This window comes from Podarcis raffonei, chromosome 18 (genome assembly GCF_027172205.1).
Source record: "Podarcis raffonei isolate rPodRaf1 chromosome 18, rPodRaf1.pri, whole genome shotgun sequence".
NCBI lineage: Eukaryota > Metazoa > Chordata > Lepidosauria > Squamata > Lacertidae > Podarcis > Podarcis raffonei.
Window position 1 is genome coordinate 795,011 of NC_070619.1, and position 20,279 is coordinate 815,289.

The 20,279-nt window shown below is 47.8% G+C and overlaps 1 protein-coding gene across 1 annotated transcript; it reads right to left on the reverse strand.

The window, feature by feature from the left end:
• Window positions 1–16,212: 16,212 nt before the first annotated feature.
• Window positions 16,213–19,221, reverse strand: GADD45B (growth arrest and DNA damage inducible beta). The gene is made up of 4 exons (XM_053372461.1): window positions 18,893–19,221; window positions 18,679–18,780; window positions 17,824–18,040; window positions 16,213–16,927 (listed from the first exon to the last, which is right to left on the reverse strand). The coding sequence occupies exons 1-4, from the start codon at window positions 18,934–18,936 to the stop codon at window positions 16,814–16,816; spliced, it is 477 nt and encodes a 158-aa protein (XP_053228436.1). The 5' UTR covers window positions 18,937–19,221; the 3' UTR covers window positions 16,213–16,813.
• Window positions 19,222–20,279: the final 1,058 nt, after the last annotated feature.

Below are 20,279 nucleotides of genomic sequence, written 5' to 3' on the forward strand. Positions count from 1 at the left end.
CTCATGGCAAGCAGAAACCTTTTGCTTACTCAGCCGCCCTCCTGGCTCCTGATCTGTCACGGCACGTTTCCGTCTGCACGCTTCCAAGTCAATGTGGCATGAGGGCTAGCAGCTTAGGTTGTAGTGGCTGTTTTGAACTGGAAGCCAGCAACTCTACCGAAGCTGCATTGCGGCTCTGGTTCTGTGACTGCTGGAGAAGAAAGTCAAAAGTAGAGTGGTGATTAGATAGATAGATAGATAGATAGATAGATAGACAGACAGACAGACACATTATTTGACTTACAACTCCCATTACAGTTGGCAGTTGGGAGCGGGGGGGGGGGGTGCGTGCTAATCTGTGTTGCACAGGACAACCCCCCCGCCCCCGCTATAAGACACATTAAATGATTCCTTGACTTTTGCAAGTTCCTTTTCTGTTGCTTTGAAGGGTCAAAAATCCCAAATGCAGAATGTGAAAAGGTTGCCCCGAATGATCTTAAATAGGCTGGAGACCTGGGCACAAGCTAACAAAATGAATTTTCATAGGGACAAATGTAAGGTTCCTGCACTTAGGCAGGAATAACCAGATGCACAAATGTAGGATGTGGAACACCTGGCTCACTAGCAGGACATGTGAAAAGGATCTCGGGGTCTTGGTGGACCACAATTGCTCACAAAGGACACAACTTCCTTTGCACCCGTCCAGATCAAATGAACCAACAACCTCCCAGCTAATAGATCCCTCTCTCATGCACAAATCCTGGATGTGGGCTGGGTGGAGAGACGGAGCCGCAGTGCCAATTTCCTCTGGGGACATTTGCATGGGAGCTGCCTGATGTTTTTGCTGCTGCCCATCTGACTAAGCATCTCAGGAAGAGACTTTCCCTTCACAAGCAGAAATAGGTTGTTATTATTATTATGAATTAACGCTGTGGGGGGGGGGTGAGAGAGCATACTTTGCAAAAAGATATTCACATGGCAGCAAGGCTCCATCCAGCATAACATCCTGTTTCCAGGGCTGGTTAACCAGTTGCCCATCCTGGGAAACCATAGCTCAGAGGTAAACTGCTCTTTGAGGTGGAGGCTCCATTTTTAGTAGTCATGGCTAAAAGCCAAGAAGGCTTCTCCTCTTTTGTGAGTTTGGCGAAGCTCTTCTTAAAAAGATGATAAGGAAAGCCTTGCTGGGGGGTCTAGAGCAGGCATCCCCAACCTTTGGCCCTCCAGATGTTTTGGACTACAATTCCCATCATCCCTGACCACTGGTCCTGTTAGCTAGGGATCATGGGAGTTGTAGGCCAAAACATTTGGAGGGCCACAGGTTGGTGATGCCTGGTCTAGAGGCTGGCTGGCCATCCACCAGGGATTCATGAAGTGCAATTTTCCTGCATTGCAGGGGGTTGGGCTGGATGACCCTTGGGGGTCCCATCCAATGCTACAAATCTATGATTCATCAGAGGCTTTTAAGCAGAGGTTGGGTGGCCACCTGTTGGGGATTCTTGAGCCACCATTCCTGCATTGCAGAACCCCTTCTGCCCGTCTTAACACCCAGGGGGTCTGCGGGGGTCACTTTGGGTTTTAAGCCCTCATGTGAGCACCTGGAATTGGGACCACCAGGAATGGACTGGAAACTGCTAAAGTCTCAGCCTCATAATTACTACCCCCACCACCAAATGGCACAAAATTCACATGAACAGGGCGGGTGCAATTTTTGCGTTTTCGTTTTTGCAGTGAAGATTCTCCTTCCCCCTATCAAGCAGAGACTAGCTTTGTTCAAGAGCCTAAAAGGACTTCCTGGAAGGGCAGCGATAAGGCCTGCAGAGCACATTCCTGGTGGCTGCGGAGACCCACATTTGTGCCCTTTTGGGGTTTATCTTGCTGCTCCCCAGACAGTCGCCAAGAGCCTCCCAGAGGCCTCTTCTCTGAGGCTTTTAGGGCCTGTCAATCTGGCCTCTTTTGTTGATTTGGAGTCTGCCTGGAGAAAAAGGCCTTCCTTTAGGAGCAGGATGGAGAGATAGGAGGGGTGGGGAACCAGGGAATTATCCTCAAATGCTTTGGGCTATATTTAGACACAGGGTGGGATTTTCCCTCGCTCTCTCAGAAATGGAAGCATTTTAGACCACTTGTTGCAAGCGAAAAATGCACTCTGTGCATGCACAGGTGCACCATTGCACATTATTATTTCAGTTTGGTTTTCTGAGATAATATTGCAGAAGGGGTTGGGCTGGATGGCCCCTGGGGGACTTTTCCAATTCTGTGGTTCTATGATCCCCTGATCCTTGGGAGTTGGAGTTCATCTCTGGGCAGGTGAATGCAGGTGATAGTTTGCAACGCAGGTTCAGATGCAAAACAACTCCAGGTGACTCTGGCTTCCGCCACTCCAGACCCGCCCGTGCCCAGGCCAGGAAGGCGGTGTGGCTTCACTTGCGTTTCCTGCCCCGCCTGCTCATCCTCAGCTCACCTGGAGGAACACCTGACTCCCGGCAGGAAGCTTCCTCTCTGCATCTCTAGACAGGCTTACAGGAAAGTCAGCAAAACATTCCTTTAAAACAACAACAACAACAACAACAACAACAACAACAACAACAACAACAATAATAAATCTTTCCAAAGAATTTACAACATTTTCTGGTTTACAGTCAATTATCCTTGGGCTCCCCCCCCATCCCTCCATACTTTCCCCAATTTTCCAAATAGTGCTGCATATTATAGTCATTCTATCTATACCTTTTCCACAATGTTACTTGCATTTTAACATGTTTACAATGTTTTTGAAAAATAATTTACAAATACTTTCCAATCCTCCTTGACTCCTGCCTCATCTTGGTTTCTGATTTTATTTGCTAAACTTGCAAATTTGGCATATTCCACCAATTCCATCAGTTTCCAAGGTCCTGCCACCTGCCAGGTCAGGAGGTGTGGGGTGAGCCTGTCACTTCCAGGGCATCAGGGTTGCCTTGCAGCTGGATCAGGGCCCCCAAAGTCCCATCTAGCCTGCTCTCACAGTGGCCAAACAGCCCTGAGAACCCAGGAATCGAGATAGACTGCCCCTGGGGCTGGAGGTTCTGCAAGGACAGAAGAAGAAGGTGGCTGTTAAGCCAGGCCAACGGGGGACCCATCCACCCAGACCTCCTGCCTGTGCAAAGATTTGGCCCCATTAATTGGAGCAAAACAGGGTTGAGCTCTTATGTCCTGGCAGACGATATCTGGAAGGAGAGGCAGCGAGAGACCTGCAAAAAAAAAAAAAAATAACAACTGCTCAGAGGATCCTCCTCTTGCAAACCTTAATGGGAGCAAAGAGGGGCTGCATCCAACGTTAGCCCTACTCAGAGTAGACATGCTGGAAGGACTGTAGATAACTCACTGAGATCCATTCGTTTCAGTGGATCTACAGGATGCAATCATCCAAAATCACCGAAAAACAGGATTCTGCCTTCCTTAAATGCACCAGGAATAAAATTGCATTTTCCCCCTTCCTGTTGCAAAACAAGCGCTGAACTGCCTGACATTTGAGGTTTCTGGTTTAGAAGCTCGAAGAGCTTCTCATGTTTTCCCAGAGCTGCTCTTTCAACATCTTTTGGAGCCTGGCCCCAATCTAAGCTGGACTTGTTTTGGAAAAGCCCAAGAGTGACTTTGCTTTCTCCTCCTCGGCTGTACAGAACAAACTTTTCCTAGGAATTGCTCATGTGACTCTTCTTGCAGCCGAGAGAGGAAAAAACGCCAGTCTGGGGAAAGAGGAAGGAAAGAGGCTAAATTAATGGCCATTTATTTAAAGACACAGATAAGGTGCAAGTTGCTAGTCCCTGCTGTGTGCTACATGTCCCCCCAAATGTACCACCCCTTTGCCCCTCACCTGTCCTCCCCCCAAAGGCCCAGGTGAGCACAAGGTGAGGACTGTCCCTTTGCAGGGAAGGGGGAGGAAGGAGAGGCTGTTCCAGGGCAGGAACACCAAGAACCATGCGCAGGTCAGGCGCCTCGCCAAGAGGCCAGACAGTCAACGCTGATAAATAGGCCTGCAAGGAGGAACATGACGGAGGGACAAAGTGGGCCGTGTCCTCGGCTGCCCTCATGGCTTATCCGCAGTTTCTCAAAACACTGCTCCTGGTACAGCTTCATGTGGCCTGAGTGCACACCATGCACCCAAAGCACATTCCCTGCCCAACCAAAGAGTCCTGGGAAACAGAGCTACTGTTCCCAGCAATGACAGCACCCAGGATTATTTCAGGGGGGAAGGACGTGCTATAAATGTGCCCAGCATTTGTTTCCCATTCAGAACCATGAGGACTGGATTCTTAACTTCATTTACAATCCGTGGGTAGGAAAAATCCATGCCAAACTTCTGAGCATCGGAATTTCCCCAGCGGACTCCTTAAAGATGAACTTACGCTCAGCCAAAAGCCTTATTGAGCAAAGATTAGCGGACATTGAAAATCAACACAACCTCGCCAGGGGTGGGGGTGTCTGCTCCCCCAGGTATCACGGAATAACCCCACCACTTGGCCTTCCATCATACATGTCATCTCTTTCATCAGTACCACACCGACTCGCATTTATTCGTGCAAGATTCAATGTTTTTCCATCGAACCTGCTGAGCCACAGATTTTCCAAGGGTTTGGTGTCTCCGCTATGCGTGTGTGACGGGGAAACTGTTGAATCTCTTCCACATATAATGTTCAACTGTCCCCTACATAGCATAGCCAGGACTAAATTCCTGGGTCCTGCTTTACTGCGCTTGGTTGGCAGGCCTGTTGAGTCACATGCCGCACTGCTTTTGCAGGATACAGATCCTTCTGTAACTCTGCAGGTGGCGAGATTCCTGAATGCGGTTATCTCACACTCAAAAACCACCAAAAAACAACAACAACATCAAAACTAATCGGACTGTTATGATGAGAGTGCATGTCGGATTTCGTCTTCAGTTTTCCTTTTTCTGTGATCCGTCCCTTGGAGCTCTCCTGGCCCCAAGCTGTCATTTGGCTCTGCTCACTGACCCACCCTTGCATCGTGGTGTTCACCTTCTGCTGTCGGATATATCGGTTTTTATGTCTCTGTGTTTTTATGTTTGTACATATTTTATGGGCTAATAGCCGTAAATAAATAAATAAATAAATAAATAAATAAATAAATAAATAAAATAACTTCATTTAAAAGGGGTGGGTTATAGTTCCACAGCAGAACGCCTGCTTTGCACACAGAAATTATGTGGGCGTCTCCAGGTATGCCTGGGACTCTGAGACCCTGGAGAGCTGTGGCTGCCAGACGGTGGAATCTGTACTGAGCTAAATGGAACTGGGAGTAAGGCATCTGCCGGAAGAAGGGAAGAGTCCTGCAATAATTTGCAGCCAACCTCTGCCAGGCAGAGTCTTCTTCATATACAGAATAAACAGCCTCTTGTCTTCCTGGAGATTCAGTCAGTCCCTCCCAACCCAGAGACAGCCAGCAAACCTTGAGGACTTCTGGAGGCTGGGCAACCCCCAACTGTGGGCGACTTCTGCAAGCAGAGCAGCTGTCCTGCCCTCCCCCTCCTTTCTGCTCCTGCCACCTCCTCCCTCTGCATCTGCCAGAGGCGCTTCCTGTTTTCCTGTTTTGCAGGCTCTCTTTTCACCTCTGCTCATTAAAGGGAGGTGTCTGTTCCAGCAGGACGCCTGGGTTCCTTCTCCCAGGATCCTGCTCCTGGCACTGGCCACGTGCGGGGGGGGGGAGGTATCCAGCTCTGCCTGCCTGCCTCAGTTTTCCCTCCACCCTCCAGGAAGTGGGCCTCATTAAAGCAGGCTTGCTGCTGTTGTTGCCAGGAGCCGAGTGCGAGGAGTGTGTCATGGGGCTGTGCCCCACTTGCACCGGGGAGAGGCATTGGCTATTTCTGGAAGTGAATACCTGACCCATAATGGCTCTTTCTCTCTCTGTGTTAGAAACCCTGTAAATCCAGCAGGGGAATAATGTCAGTTAATACTGGACTCCAGGGTCTTCCAGGCTGGACTACTGCAATGCGCCTTCTGTGGGGCTGCCCCTTGGCAGATCTATTCAGATCTCATATTAACCCTGCTTTAAATGGCAAGGAAGATGTGAAATGACAGACACTTGTAAAATTATGAACACACACACAGCTTTTTATATTTTATTTTTAAAAGTCAAAGTTTCGGGAGGGGAGTTTGGAATCTCCTTGGGAGATCTGAGGGTTCCCCCTCCCTGAATGGTTGCATCTTGTAGCTTCATCTCTGAGTGCAGGGGCTGGGGGGAGGTCCCTTTTTTTAGGGGTCATGGGAGGTCTCTGCATTGACACACACATAACACACACATACACACACCCCGCACAAAAAAGGCCACCTTTGACTCTACTAGAGGCCCTCATTGCCTTGTTAAAAGGGATAATGCAAAAGCAAGGAGCTAGTCCTCAAGGCTGTGAGGATGGAGGTGAAAGTATGTTAGTGGAAGCCGGACTGGATTTCCTGCATGCCTCCCGAAGGAGCTGAATAACAGGGATGAAGGAGGCAGGGGTATCCTGGAGACAGGAAGCACTGCAGACTTCAGCTTCCCTAGCTCAAGTCTTGGGAGGTTCCACAGGGAAGAGGAGTCTCTTCTTATGAACCAGGTGTTTTTTTTTTAAATCTACAGTATCTGTCTATCTATCTATCTGTTTCGCCCAAGGCAGCACAAAAGCCCAAAGAATAGTAGAGCTGGAAGGAGCCCATAGGCGGACAACTAATTCCTGCCTTGCAGCCAGGACTGCTTGGCATCTGGCTTGTTTCCAAAGCCCAGCACCTGGCAGCTGACCTCCTGCCAAGCGTATCTCACTTTTGCCAAGCTTATCTCTTCAAATGGACAAAGAATGAACCTCCTTTTGATTAGTGTCCTTGTTTGCTTTTTCCCAGCTCAGTTCCCAATGAAGATTATTTTAATTGGCTACCGGTCCTCACTCGGGAAATCTTAATTAAAAGCATCCAAACCGATGCGGGGGGTCCGTAGTTATTGGTTCTATGGTTGCTCGAGGCATTTGTCGAGCTGTGCAATCGCTGCTTCTGACTCAAAAAGGACAAATACCTGGACTTTTTGTTATTTAGAACCTAAATATTATTCTGGAAAATAAATAAAGGATAAACAAACAAACAAATGGAGCCACATAGACGTTTTTGGATCAAGTTATCCAGACGAAAAGAAAGCTGTTAAGAGTAGAACAGAGCTGGAAATGACCCCTTGTCTTCCTCTCTTGTCTCTTGCTGTCCCCGCTCCAATTTTAGATTGTAAGCACCTTGGGGCAAAGACACTTTTTTCTAGACATTACTTGTGCTGCACATGATAACAGTATTATGGACTACATCCCACTGAAATGAGCATGCACAACCAGCTCAGGCCCATTGAATTTCAGTGGGTCTACTTTTGAGTAGACTGTGGCCATAGGCAACCCAAAATTATTGTTCCTCAAGTGAGGGAGACATAATGAGCTGCTGAGGAGGAAGGAAGGAAGCTGATTACAGGTTCTGTGCACAACATGCAACTAAAGTGCATTGCTTCCCCCCCAAACCCTGGGAACTGTAGTTTGCTCACCATAGAACCACAGTTCCCAGCACCCTTGACAAACTGCAGTTCCCAGGAATCTTCAGAGGAGGTTTATGTGCTTTAAATGTATGGCCTGTACACAGCCTATGTTCTAAACCTCCCTGAGGCCTTTGAGGAAAATTCAGCGTACAGATAAAGGGAATTATAGAATCCTAGAGTTGCAAGGAACCCAGAGGGTCATCTAGTCCAACCCCCTGCAATGCAGGAATCAAACCTCTGGTTTTCCATCCAATTTGAGACCCTGCCTGATCCTGCTGAGCTCTGAAAATCTGCTAGCAGGTTTTGTTGTTGCTACCCGACTAGGAGGCACACCAAACATTTAAAGCCATTGAATGCACATTCTTCCCTCCAAAGGATTCTGGGAACTGTAGTTTTGACCCTCAGAGAGCTCCAGTTCCCAGAACCTTTGAAAACTGCAGCTCCCAAGATTCTTCGGGGGAAAGAAGCAGAATCATAAAATTGTAACATTGGAAGGGACCCCCCAGGGCCATCTAGTCCAACCCCCTTTCAAGATAGTGGGGAGCACCCTGGAAAAGCGGGGAGTCACTATGGCAGGCACCTCACGAGCAATCAAAGGGTGAGGTGCTGCCTGTTAGCCTCTTCAGGTAATTGCAACCAGCTCTGGGTGTGAGCAAACCAGATCCAGGTCACCAGCCTCTTTGCGAGAGGTTGGTCAAGAGGCCAGGAGGGAAGAAGCTGCTCTCCCTCCTGGAGGGCCGAGCCGGCCGAGCAAGAGCCATCTAGGTCAGGGCAGCACTGGGCGCCAAGGGCTGCTGATTAGGGATTCCGCCTAGCCAAAGCTGCACTGTGCAAGAGCTGAGCTGCTCCATCGCACCAGGGTGCCGTGCTTGTTAATTTTGCACTGCTGTCAGATTAATATTAAGGTTAAACCCCACACACCCCACAGAGACTGATGGTTGTCATTTATCAAACTTTCTGCGGTAGTCACTTAAAAAAAACAAACCTCAAGGTGACTTACAGCCATTTATTACTTACGTGATGTGGAAGAGCTGAGCTTCCCATCAACAAAAGCTCATTGCCAAGAGATATGGGGCACACTGCATTTTTAATATAGTATTTCATGGTGTCCGCCTATAGCACAATTAAAATTGACTAAGTGCAGGCACTTTCATGTGGTGCAAAACACCAAGCCGTGCTTTGCAAGAGCTGAGATGCAGACCATGTTGATTTTGCAAGTCAAAAAGCGTTGCAAACTTTCCAGCTATAACATAAGAGCTCAGGTGCATGTTATTAGTGAGAGCATGAGACTGTTCATCTCATCAGATGTCCAGGAAATAAGCAACTCTTTGATTTTTGGAAGACAGCCCTGTAGTGGGAAGTTTTTAACGTTTTATTGTGTTCTTAATATTTTGTTGGGAACCACCCAGAGTGGCTGGAGCAACCCAGTCAGATGGCTGGCGTATAAATAATAAAATTAGTTAACCATCATCATCTCAAGGTCATGGGTTCGAGCCCCACACTGGGCAAGAAGATTCCTGCATTGCCGGAGGTTGGGCTAGATGAACCTTGTGGTCCCTTCCAGCTCTACAATTCTATGATTCTAACACAATTGAGAATGAGTGTGCAAACACACAAGTGTTGGCCAAAGTCATGCATTGCAAGAGCTGAGACGCTCCACCCCCCCCCCCCACTGCCCGGTGCTTTGCAAGAGCTCATCTAAACTGCATGTTAATTTTGCCTTGCATAATTTTCCACGGACAGATTACTAGGAAGGATCAAACCACCCTCCCACAAAGCAAAGCCATGATGTGCAAGAACTGAGCTCCCATTGACCAAGGTGCCTTGCCTAGAGATGATTTTCATATTGCATAGTGTCTGCCTATAAACACAACTGAAATTGAGTGTGGGGAGTCCAAGCTGTGCTTTGCAAGAGCTGAGCTGCAGCACATGCTCATTTCGCAAGTCCAAAGCATTGTAAACTTTCCAGCTGTAATACAGTGAAGATTTAAGGCGCGCGCGAGAGAGAGAGAGAGAGAGGGGGGGGGGGAGGGAGAGGGAGAAGGAAGGAGGAGGAGGAGGAGGGGTTTTTCACCTGCCACCCTGCTTTAATTGTATTCTCACTTTGAGTCCCAAAAGGCACAGACAGAGCAAGAACATGCCAGGAGCTAAACATTTGAGAAGTGTGTGTTCCATCCCTGGCACCTGGCATTTAGAGATAGACTTCCTTGGGTGTGGAGGCTCCATCTGGCCATGACAAACAGCCTCCTCAGAAACTGGAGCCTTTCTGAAGGTTGGGGCTTGGGGTTTTTTGGCCTGATGGCTGTATTTGCATAGCTCTCTCTCCCTCTCTGATGTCTTGAACTTCGCCCTATTTCCTCTGTGCGCTTGAAATCTCTTCCTTCCAGGGGAAATCCCTGGCTCTTTCCCACTTCTGCAGGGAGGCCAGCCAGCACCAGAAGCCAGGTGCGTCCAAGGTAGGCCACCGATTTTGGTGTGGCAAAATGTGGCCTCCTGAGTTTTCTGCAAAGGGTAGAAACTGTATGTGTGTCTCTGGGTGGAGCCCTTTGCCAAATCCGAAACTGGGGGGGAGGGGGGAAGAAATATGCAAAGTCACTTGAGCTGCAAAAGGCAATGCAGGCTTCTTACTGACCAGCGAACCTGTGTGCTCCTGAACTTCTAACAGCAACCAGCCAGTGAAGTCGTCCCCACTTAGTGGTACAGAGCCAAACATGAGCAGCTCACAGGCTCCAACTTTTGCAAAAAGCTGGCTTCAGCCTGGACGCTCCCCCAACCCTCAGCCAGTGAGATTTACTCCTGAGTAAACTTGATCTGAGGAGGAAGGGCCTTTTCTGCAGGGGCTCCTTCCTGACTGAGGTTCACCTTTTGCAGAGTTAGACAGCCATTTCCCTCAATTCCCGCTCCCATCCGCTCCAGAACCTGCCCTTCCCCTCTCCCAAACCCCCAAACCCATTGCATCCTAGAATTGTAGAGCTGAGAGGGGTCCCCAGGGGCCATCTAGCCCAACCCTCTTTTGCGTGCTAAGCAAGCACTCCACTGCACCCGTCCTTTTGCACCAGCGCTTTCTCTGCTAAGTAGTGGAACAAGTAAAAAAACAAAAACAGACTTCAAAGTTCAGAAACTCCCCCTGCACCAGGGGCTTCCCCACCCTGGGCGCCCAGTGGGTGGTGAGTGGGGTGGGGGTGGGGAGCCATGGGCCCCCCAGCGTGTCGGTTGCGGCCCAGATCTCATCTGCCGCTTACAGGAAAACCCCCCAGAGAGAGCTGGGCCTGCGGTTGAGGAGGAGGCTGCGCGTGTTTGTGAGTGTGTCACACCTCAGGGGAAAGGAAAGGTGGCTTTTTATCGCTCTCTTTCCACCTACAAGAGCATTGCAAAGGGGAAAAGAAATCCCCCAACTGACGCTGAAAAGCCAGAAACTGCGTGATCAGCGGGAACACCCTCCGGCCTGGGCGAGCACCCAAAGGTGCTGCGTCTGGAAAGACCCATGTTTCGGTGACTCCTTTTTGGGGCGCACACTGAGCAAGCCCCCCCAGAATTCACAGCCTGAGGAAAGGTTCGGAAATTTGGCCTTGCTTCTGGATTATTGCTTTGCATTTGAAATAATCTAATAGAAAATAATTTTTTTAAAGGGGGTTTTGAAAGAGAAAGACAGAAAAAGGAAAAAAATCCACCTTGCAGCAAAAACTTTCTGCTGTGTTGGAGTCTGCAGAGACAAGCTTGAAAGAGGGGAGCCTGAGAAGTGGATGGAGAGAGAATAAGTATGCAAATGTTTAACTCTTTTGCATATTGGGGTGCATCTTCTTTACATAATCCTCTCTCCTGTGGTTTCTTAAGGAGGGGCAAAAGCCTTTGCTGATTGCTAAGACTTCTCTCTGGTTTGAGGGAACTCCTGCCTCTTGAGATGCTGCCAGGCCTCTCCTTCTTGAGGGCTAGTGGCTTGTGGGAAAGAGTTTACAAGGAAAACACCACCACTTGGTTAAGTGTTTTGCTGCAACGGCAACAAGAGAGTCTTTGCAGCATCATAAAGCAATAAGGACTGTTCTCTGGCCGGCGTGGATTTCATGGGTTACAAAATCACACAATTGTAGCGTTGGAAGGGACTCTGAGGGTCAACTTGCCAAAGCCCCTGCAATGCAGGTTTCCTGCATCTTGTTGCAAACACAGCCTTCTGGTGGGGCAGGACTCTCCTTCACTGGAGGTTTTTAAACAGAGGTGGAATGGGCATCCGGCAGGGATTCTGTGTCTGCCATTCCTGCCTTGCGGGGGTTGGACAAGATGACCTTTGGGGGTCCCTTTCAGCTCTACAAGTCTATGATTCTATTTTTCCAGGCCATCAGTATCTGTCTTTTTGTTGTAGTAAAGGCAAAGGCGACTCCCTTTAACATTTAGTTTGGATATCTTCAGGAAAGTTTTTCATGGTTGATGTTTTATTGTGCTTTTAATATTTTGTTGGGAGCCTCCCAGAGTTGCCTGGGCAACCCAGTCAGATGGGCAGCATATAAATGATAAAATTATTATTAGTAGTAGTAGTAGTACGAAATTGCTACACATGAACAAGTTGCAGACACAAACATAGACTTGTCATGGACAAATTTGACAATATTTGGAATTCATTTTTATAAATACCATATTAGGTTAAGGTCTGGTTAATTACAATAAAAATGCTTTTTATTTTTGCAATGTACACAATATTGTTGTTCTGTTCTGTTTAGTTTTCTACATGGGTACTATCTCTAGTTTCTTCATTTTTGTGTCTTATCTTGCTCTGTGCACTTGTACTTTTGTACTTTTTATTTTTCCATAAAGAATATCAAATACAATTCTAAGGTTCTGCGCTTGCAGTTCTTGCAATCCTGGCTGCTCACTTGCTTGCCTTTTTATAACTCAGGGGCTGGGAATATCCAGGGACTTCCAGAGCATCCTGAACTCAAATCTCCCAGCAGCCAGCATGGCTAGTGGTCAAGGCCAATGGAGAGTTCTCCTCCAGCCCCCATCTCCCTTGCCAAGTTCCTTTAAAAAACATATATTTCAAAATTTCAATAGTTTACAAATTTAATACAAAACAATACTTTCCAATTGATTTTCATTCACCATTTGACTTCCCCTCCCCCCTCGGTGTGTTTGGGCAATCTATCCGGAAGATAAATTGTATTTTGAGGAGTTAGTGATCTGACCTAGTTACTCTTCCTGCCTCTGTTCCTTAAGGACCTTAAGCATGAAGAACACCTTTAATGTGATAGTTCTGGGTACCTTCTTTGATGTTGGACATTGTTTTGAGAAAGTGAGGCAAGCCACACAGGCTAGCTATCTATAAATCGGATGGTTGTGGGCAGAGTTTTAGAGAAGCTCGTGCGCAGGCTGATGGGCTATGTATATATTGCTTGCTGTTTAGCATAAACTCTTCAATCTTCTCACTCACTTGTGTTTTGTACAGTGGTACCTCTGGATACGAACGGGATCCATTCCGGAGCCCCGTTCGCATCCAGAAGCAAACGTAACCAGTGCCGGCACGTCTGCACGTGCGTGTGCCACTTTTTGCTGCTTCTGCGCATGTGCGCGACGTCATTTTGAGCGTCTGCGCATGCACAAGCGGCAAAACCCAGAAGTAACACGCTCCGTTACTTCCGGGTTGCTGCGGAGCGCAACTCGAACACGCTCAACATATTCAAACCGAGGTATGACTGTATTATTTCTTAATCTCATTTTATAAGAACCACCATGCGTTCAGCAAGACACCATGGTTTCCTCTTTTTTTCTAATATTGCTGCATATTATAATTATTCTATGTCCTAGCCTTTCCACTTGTTCCCAAATACAGTAGTACCTCTGGTTAAGAACTTAATTCGTTCTGGAGGTCTGTTCTTAACCTGAAACTGTTCTTAACCTGAGGTACCACTTTAGCTAATGGGGCCTCATGCTGCCGCTGCGCAATTTCTGTTCTCATCCTGAAGCAAAGTTCTTAACCCGAGGTAATATTTCTGGGTTAGCGGAGCCTGTAACCTGAAGCGTATGTAACCTGAGGTACCACTGTACACATTTTACTGCTGTTCCTTCATTCAAATCCTACTTGCGTTTTTACATGTTTACAATGATTCTTTAGATATTCAACAAAAGCTTTCCAATCCACCCTAAAACCTGCCTCTTCTTGATCTCTAATTTTATAGTTCATCATATTCTGTCCATTTTATCTGCCCCTCTCCTTTGGAAGGTGTCGCCTCCTCTTGCCATTTTTGCATATATAATACCCTCACTGCCGTTGCTGCATATAGAAATAAGCTTGTCTGCCTTTTTGGAACATTCATCTCAGTTATCCGTAATGGACTGACTTATGGTTTTTTTGTGAAGAATTGCCTTAAATATTTTCTTTACCTCATTGTAAACCGTCTCCCCCAAACCCTTAGCCACTCGAAATGTCCACCACGTATAGTAAAAAGTACCTTTGACTTCTTTCCATTTCCAGTGGATACCTGACTCAGATTTATGCATTTTTGCTCAGTTACTTGGTGTCAGAGACCACCTGCCACCAGCGAGTCACAAGGTTGGGAAACCCCTGTTGCTCTTCTGTGAAACAGGAATTATGGTCACAGGGCTCTTGTGAAGTCAGAGCAATTTTTATAAAGTCCAGCCATCCCCCTCCCAGGCCGGGTGACCAGCTCAGAATGCGGATTTTGCACACTTGTGACCGAGGAACGAGCCTGGGCTTTGGCCATTGAGACACTGGCAGATTTTTCGGAAAGCACCAACTGTGGTGGAGTCAGTGAGGCAGTTTGAAAGGCAGCGCTGTGTAGTGGTTAGAGGGTCCGGCTAGGATTTGGGTTCAAATTCCTGTTTGGCTGTGAAGCTTGACCTTTGAGGCAGCTCACTGTCTCTTGGCCTGGCCTACCTCACAGGGTTGTGGGATTAAATGAGCTCTCCGGAATAAAGAGAAGCTGGGCTATAAATGCAATTATTAATAAGTTTGCTCTCCCGGCACTCACCTTCTTGGCTTGGCATCATGGGCTCCCCTTCTTGACTTCTGCTCCCCGCTGTTACCGAAAAAATCCGAGGGCTCCCTTGGACAAAAAGTAAAGACACCAACCAGGATAACTTGGAGCAAAACAGCAGCCTGTAGGCTTGGCCTTTATTGAACTGTTGCAACAGGGTGTTCCCCTCACTTGCAAGAGAGAGGAAAGACCCAGAAAAATAGTGTGCAAGGTCTTATAAAAACTTTTTGAAATTCCCCTCCTCTAGGTCAAGCCCACCCCGAGAAACATCATGCATACATTACAGAAAGGAGGGGTTGAGGGAGGAGTTGGTGGTAACCTGAGTGTCTTGTCACCTGGCTAGTTCCTCCTTTCCCCCCTCCCCATGAGTCACTTCCAGGAGACAAAGGGGAGTTTGCAGTTTCCCGCCCCCAGAGGGAAGATCTGATCATTGTCCTTTGTTTCAGTCCATGCTGAATCCACTCCCATATGCAACTTCTTTGTGATCTTGATTGTCTTCTGTCTGGGATCATCCGGGTTGGCATAGCAACTGGGCAGGGCTCCTGTGGATGTGCTGAGACGGTGAAGGGATTATGGCTGACCAGGACCAAGCCACCCCCCTTTGATAGTTCTTGTCATATGGAGTAAAATAAAATGGAACAGTGCAAATCCGATGTATGGTTGATTTTCTATGAATTTATAACAGAAATGTGGCGTATGTAGTGTGTGCGTGTGTGAAGTTTGTACAAACAGAATGATTGGGGTGGGGGGGTTCCTGCTACACCGCAAACCACAGCATTTGGGGGCAGGTTAAGGCAAGAAGCTGAAACATGTCTGATCATCCTTTTAAGGAAGAGGTGATGCTGCTTTATTGGGCCATTTGTAACTGACTCCAAACACCAGACAAAAGTGAGTTGCTTCCGCAGGTTACAACTCCCTCTCCCAGCAATCCTTAGAATTTTGTTTTGCAGAGATCACCCCCAGATTTTCTATTTTAAAAATAACATTCCTCTAAAGAGGCTTTGGAACTATAAGGACTCTTTGTTTCATGAGCACCAAATGGTGTGAGATCAAGTATGATCCAATAGTTTTGATCTCGGGCAAAACCATTTTAGAGCTGCAAAGTATTTAACCCACCAGAAAGGGCTTTCGATAAAGAGGAGGGACTTGCAGGCCTCGCTGAGAAATTGGACAGTTCCTACATAGTGTATTCCTCAATGCTAAATGAGTAATTGTGATGCATAGCTTATTTTTCCATTGTTGCTTTGTTAACCGTGTTTTATAGATTGTGATTGTTTCAGTGAAGATTTGTTAATTATTCTATATGATTCCATTTGATTTATGCTGTATTTCTGTTATGTTCTATCATTGTTATTCATTGTTCGTAAGCCACTCTGCAACTCATTTGAATGAAAAGTGGCATTAAAAAATATAAGTCAAACATCAATCAATAATCAATGCATTACTTTGAAGTCTTTTGTTCAACCACAAAGAATTCAGGTGACCAGCTGTTTGCAGGGCAATGACCTCACGACCTTGTTGAGGACTGCATTGCCGGGGGTTGGGCAAGATGACCCTCAGGGGTCCCTCCCAACTCGAGGGAAAAAAGTCTGCCTTTGCAAAGCTGGTGTGCTCCAAGGCTGCAAACACCCACCAACCCTGCAGCTCAAAAAAGCCTCTGGGCACAGCACCAGGTTGGCAAACGAGATGGCAGATTCAAGAAACACAGGTCACAATTCGCTTTCAGAAGGTAACAAATTTTTTTATTGCAGCTTTTAAAATCAGATATAAGAATATATAGATGTATTTGATTCTCTCTCAGTGCAAAAAAGTCATTTTGTGTGTTTTTTCTCTTAAATAGATAAATAAGAACTTCTCTGCATCCAGTTCATTTTTTAATTTTTTAAAAAAGGAGTTCATTTGCAAACTGTCTTTTTTTTTGTAAAGCTGTCCCGCAGACGCTGAGGATTCTGCTTCCGCCTGCCTTTCTCTCAGCAAGAGGACATCTGTCCAATCCTCCCCAAGGCAGCAGATCCCTTCCCGGCAGCACAAAGGAAGGCGCGACCCTCCTCTTCCTCTTCCTCCTCCTGCTGCTGAGCAGTCAGCTGACGCAGGAGCTTGCAAGTCAGCAGGTAACCAGGCAGCCGCCTCCTCCTCCTCCGAGATCATCTCGTCACCATCGCCTCGTCTCTCTGACTCACCACCCACCACTCTGCTTCTGCTGGGGCAGCCAGTCGTGGTTTCGGTTAGTTTTTTTCTTAACAACAACAACAAAAGAGAACGCTTTCTCTTCCCTTCTCGGTTTATTTTTCCCAGTTGGCAAGCTGGCATCGTGGGGCGGCTCAGCGCGCCTGGAGGGTGACATAGGGCACCCACTCGTTGTTGCAGCGGCTCTCTTCGCAGTAGCTGGCAACCTCTGCCAGGCCCTGGGTCTTCCAGGAATCCGTGTGCGGGTTCTGTGGGAGAGAGGGGAGGGAAGACACATGAAACCTCCAGTTGCAAAAACAAGATCCTGTCCAGAATGTCAGAATACAAGGACCCAGGAGAGACCAGCTGGGGGGGGGGCAGTTACTATACCTCTCTGCCTAGCCTACCTGAGCGAGGGAGTGGAGGAGAATAGGACACCTTGAGGGGCCTGTATCTTCTTGGAGGGCATATAAACATGGCAAATAGATAATAAGAAAAGCATTCTGCCCCTATCTTGCAATCCAGAAGGCAGCTCAGGAAGTGTCGTTTACACAGCTCACATCTGGCTGGGCTAAACTGCGCATGTGCGCGCTCTCTCTCTCTCTCTCTCTCTCTCACACACACACACACACACAGGAGCAAAAATGACATTTCAGGAATTCCTCCCCTCCCTGGAGGAGGAAGGACATTCCGATCTGGGCCAGTCAGGGGAGCTTGTCAGTTTCTCTAATGGCGCTGAGACTATTCCCTTCCCCCCTAGACATGTTGGGGTGATAATGCCCCCTTCCCACAGTAGGAAGGGCCTCTCAAGGGCCATACATTACGGCCGGCCAGGACATTATGGCCAACCTCCCCAAAAGCTGTCCCTCACATTTGTCTACCTCGAAAACTCTTTTTAAGAAACAAAACACTATTAAACTGCTGGATGCAGTGTGAAAGCACCCATCTCTCCCCTGCTGTAGCAAGGCTAAGGCTTGCAGGCTGGGCATTTCCCCCTGCTTGTGGACCACCAGAAACACTGCCCAGGCTTGTGCCCCAGAGGGTCACTTTGGTGGTGCTAACGCAGCAGTTTGGCTGAGTCCCACATGTGCAGCTCCTCTCCTGGCACCGTCCCAGGAAAACTCGGGCATGCCAGGGCCACGTGGGCGCTGCCAGCTCAACTCACCGTCACCAGGATGCAATGCAGGTCCTGTGGCTCCGCGGTGTCCTGGGAGCCGTCTCCCAGCACGGCCGCCAGCCGCTCCATGCCGGACACACGCAGGATGTTGATGTCGTTGTCACAGCAAAAGGCCTGGATGAGCGTGAAGTGGATCTGCAGGGCAATGTCATCCTCGTCTTCTTCATCGATGGCGAGCAGGCAGAGGACCACGCTGTCCGGGTCCCTGGGGAGAGGAAGGGGCAGGAGAGTTAAGAGCGGCTCTTTCCAGCCCAAGCCCCAAACCAGGGCCGTTCCCTGCTTCCACCGCTCCCTTTAGCCCATTTGTAAATTTGGCTTCATTTTAGCCCCCTATTAAAAAGTTACACACTCTATTTTATCTACATATTAAAATGTTACATATTTTATTTTAGCTACTTATTAAAAAGCTACACAATCTTAGCTACCTATTAAGAAGATGTGCATTTTAGTTGCCCATTAAAAAGCTACATGCTTTATTTTTTAGTTACAAAAGTGTATATACCGGTACTAAAAGTTACCTGTTTTCATCTATTTTTATAGTTACATATTATAAGTAAGTTACTTTATGTTTTCTGTTTTTTACTTTTTTTATTGTTGCAAGGTTTGGTTTTCCTAGTTGCAAATCAAAGTTGCCTCCCCCCCCCCGGCCGCCTTGCAACGTCATTTATCCATTTCTGAAAATAAATGAATATAGTTGCTTGTATGTTACAAAAAGCAACGATTCGCACGCCCTGTGAATTTGAACTAAACTGGCGGCACAGACAAAGCCTTGCTTTTGAAACACACAAACCACAAGAGTCACTTACTGGAGCCAGAAAAAATGCAATAAAAAAAATGACTTACACATTCATGAGTTTGGCAGACTCGTAGACCCCAACTGTCAAGGCCCCCTGCCTCTGGGCCGCCACCAGGAGCTGCTCCACAGCTTCACTTACGGACTTCATCCTTTTTGGGGAGAAGAAGGGAGAGAAGAAATGAGATTTTGGCACCAGGAGCAAAAAAATCCAGAGCAGAAACTTCCACTCCACTTTCCCCCTCCCCCCAGACACAAACTTACTTGTTTTCTGTGTTATCGCAAGACACCAGCTCTTCCAGAGTCATGTTGCAATTATAATCCACAGTGGCGCAAAAGGGGGAAAAAACCAGTCCAGGTAATGCCAGAAAAATTGGTGGGTTTTTTCTTCCTTTCCTTCCTTCCTTCCAGCAAAGCAACGTTTCCCCACAAGCCAGAAAATCCAGAAGGTCCTGCGAATAAATCCCAGCGGAAGGACAAGGCGATTTCCAAAGTGGTGGAGGAAAAATAACAATGCACAAAAAGAGAAATTACGATCCAGTCCAGCGCAGACGCGGCTTCGGCGGCGGATCAGGTTCTGACTCGGCCAGAGCAGCTGACGGCGCTTTTTATCACCTCCCCAGGAGGGGCGGGGCTCGAGTTGGTCCTGATTGGCTCTCGAGCCACAAAGGTCGGCTCCGGGAGCCCCCGGATTGGCGGAGGCGCGCAGCAGCCACCACGTGGGGGAGGAGAAATGTTGCAACAAGGAAAAGTCCGAAGGAGGCGCTTTGCTCTTGCGCGGCTGTTTTTTGCTGCTTCAAAGAATTGCGTGTTTGTTTTTTCTTTTCCACCCCCCCCCTTAAAAAAGAAGAAGCGAGTTTCGGTTTATTTTTCCCAGCAGCAGCAGCAGCAGCAGTTCCTGCTTAGGAGAAGATTTCCACAGAAAACAGGGCCGGGCGCAATGGGGAGCTTTCTGGCTGCGCGTCCCTGTTTTGCAGAATTTCCCCGAAACGTTGCGATAGGAGGGAGCCAGGGCGAAATATGAATTAATAAGAACAGCAACAATCGCGTAAAAAGAAGCAATGCAACGCACAGCGCCAAATTTATAGTAATTGCAAAAATAAATTACGCAACGGATAGGCTTTCCCTACAAAACCGTTGGGGTTGCTTTTCTTTCTTCAAAATCATTGGGAATTTTTTTTTTAATTGCAAACCTGTTGCACTCAAATAAAAGAGACGTGTTTGCAGGCAACGGAGAGAGCGAAGATAAAAGTGGGCTTTGATGAGGGTAGTGGGCTAGTCGGGGCGCTGTGCAAGGAGGAGGAGGAGCAGCAGCCGGGCGCGTGGCGTGGGCTGTGCAAATATCACTCGTGGTTTCACACTCCTCTGACTCACTCGCTGGAGCTTGCACATTTTTTCTCGGGTGTGTGGGGAGAAAAGCCACGCATGCAGCTTGCGAGCGCCATCTACCCCTCAAAAAACCTCTCCCTAATACAACCCCCCCAACCCCGCGCCCCCCCCAGGCCTGAAGTCCATTCCTGCACTTTGCAAATTGCACCTTTTTCTTCAAAACCCCATTCTCTCTCTCTCTCTCTCTCTCTCTGACCTCCCCCACCAGCCTTAAAAACAGACAAACGCCCTAGTAATTTCACTGGTTTCACTAATTGCAAAA

What these genes read in the sequence shown, in the direction of transcription:
- GADD45B (XM_053372461.1), bottom strand. Translation starts at nt 18,936, where the DNA reads ATGACTCTGGAAGAGCTGGTGTCTTGCGATAACACAGAAAACAA. An exon ending in TGCGATAACACAGAAAACAA is followed by an intron (nt 18,781 to 18,892) that starts GTAAGTTTGTGT and finishes CTCCCCAAAAAG; the next exon opens with GATGAAGTCCGTAAGTGAAG. An exon ending in TGCATTGCATCCTGGTGACG is followed by an intron (nt 16,928 to 17,823) that starts GTGAGTTGAGCT and finishes TCTCTCCCACAG; the next exon opens with AACCCGCACACGGATTCCTG.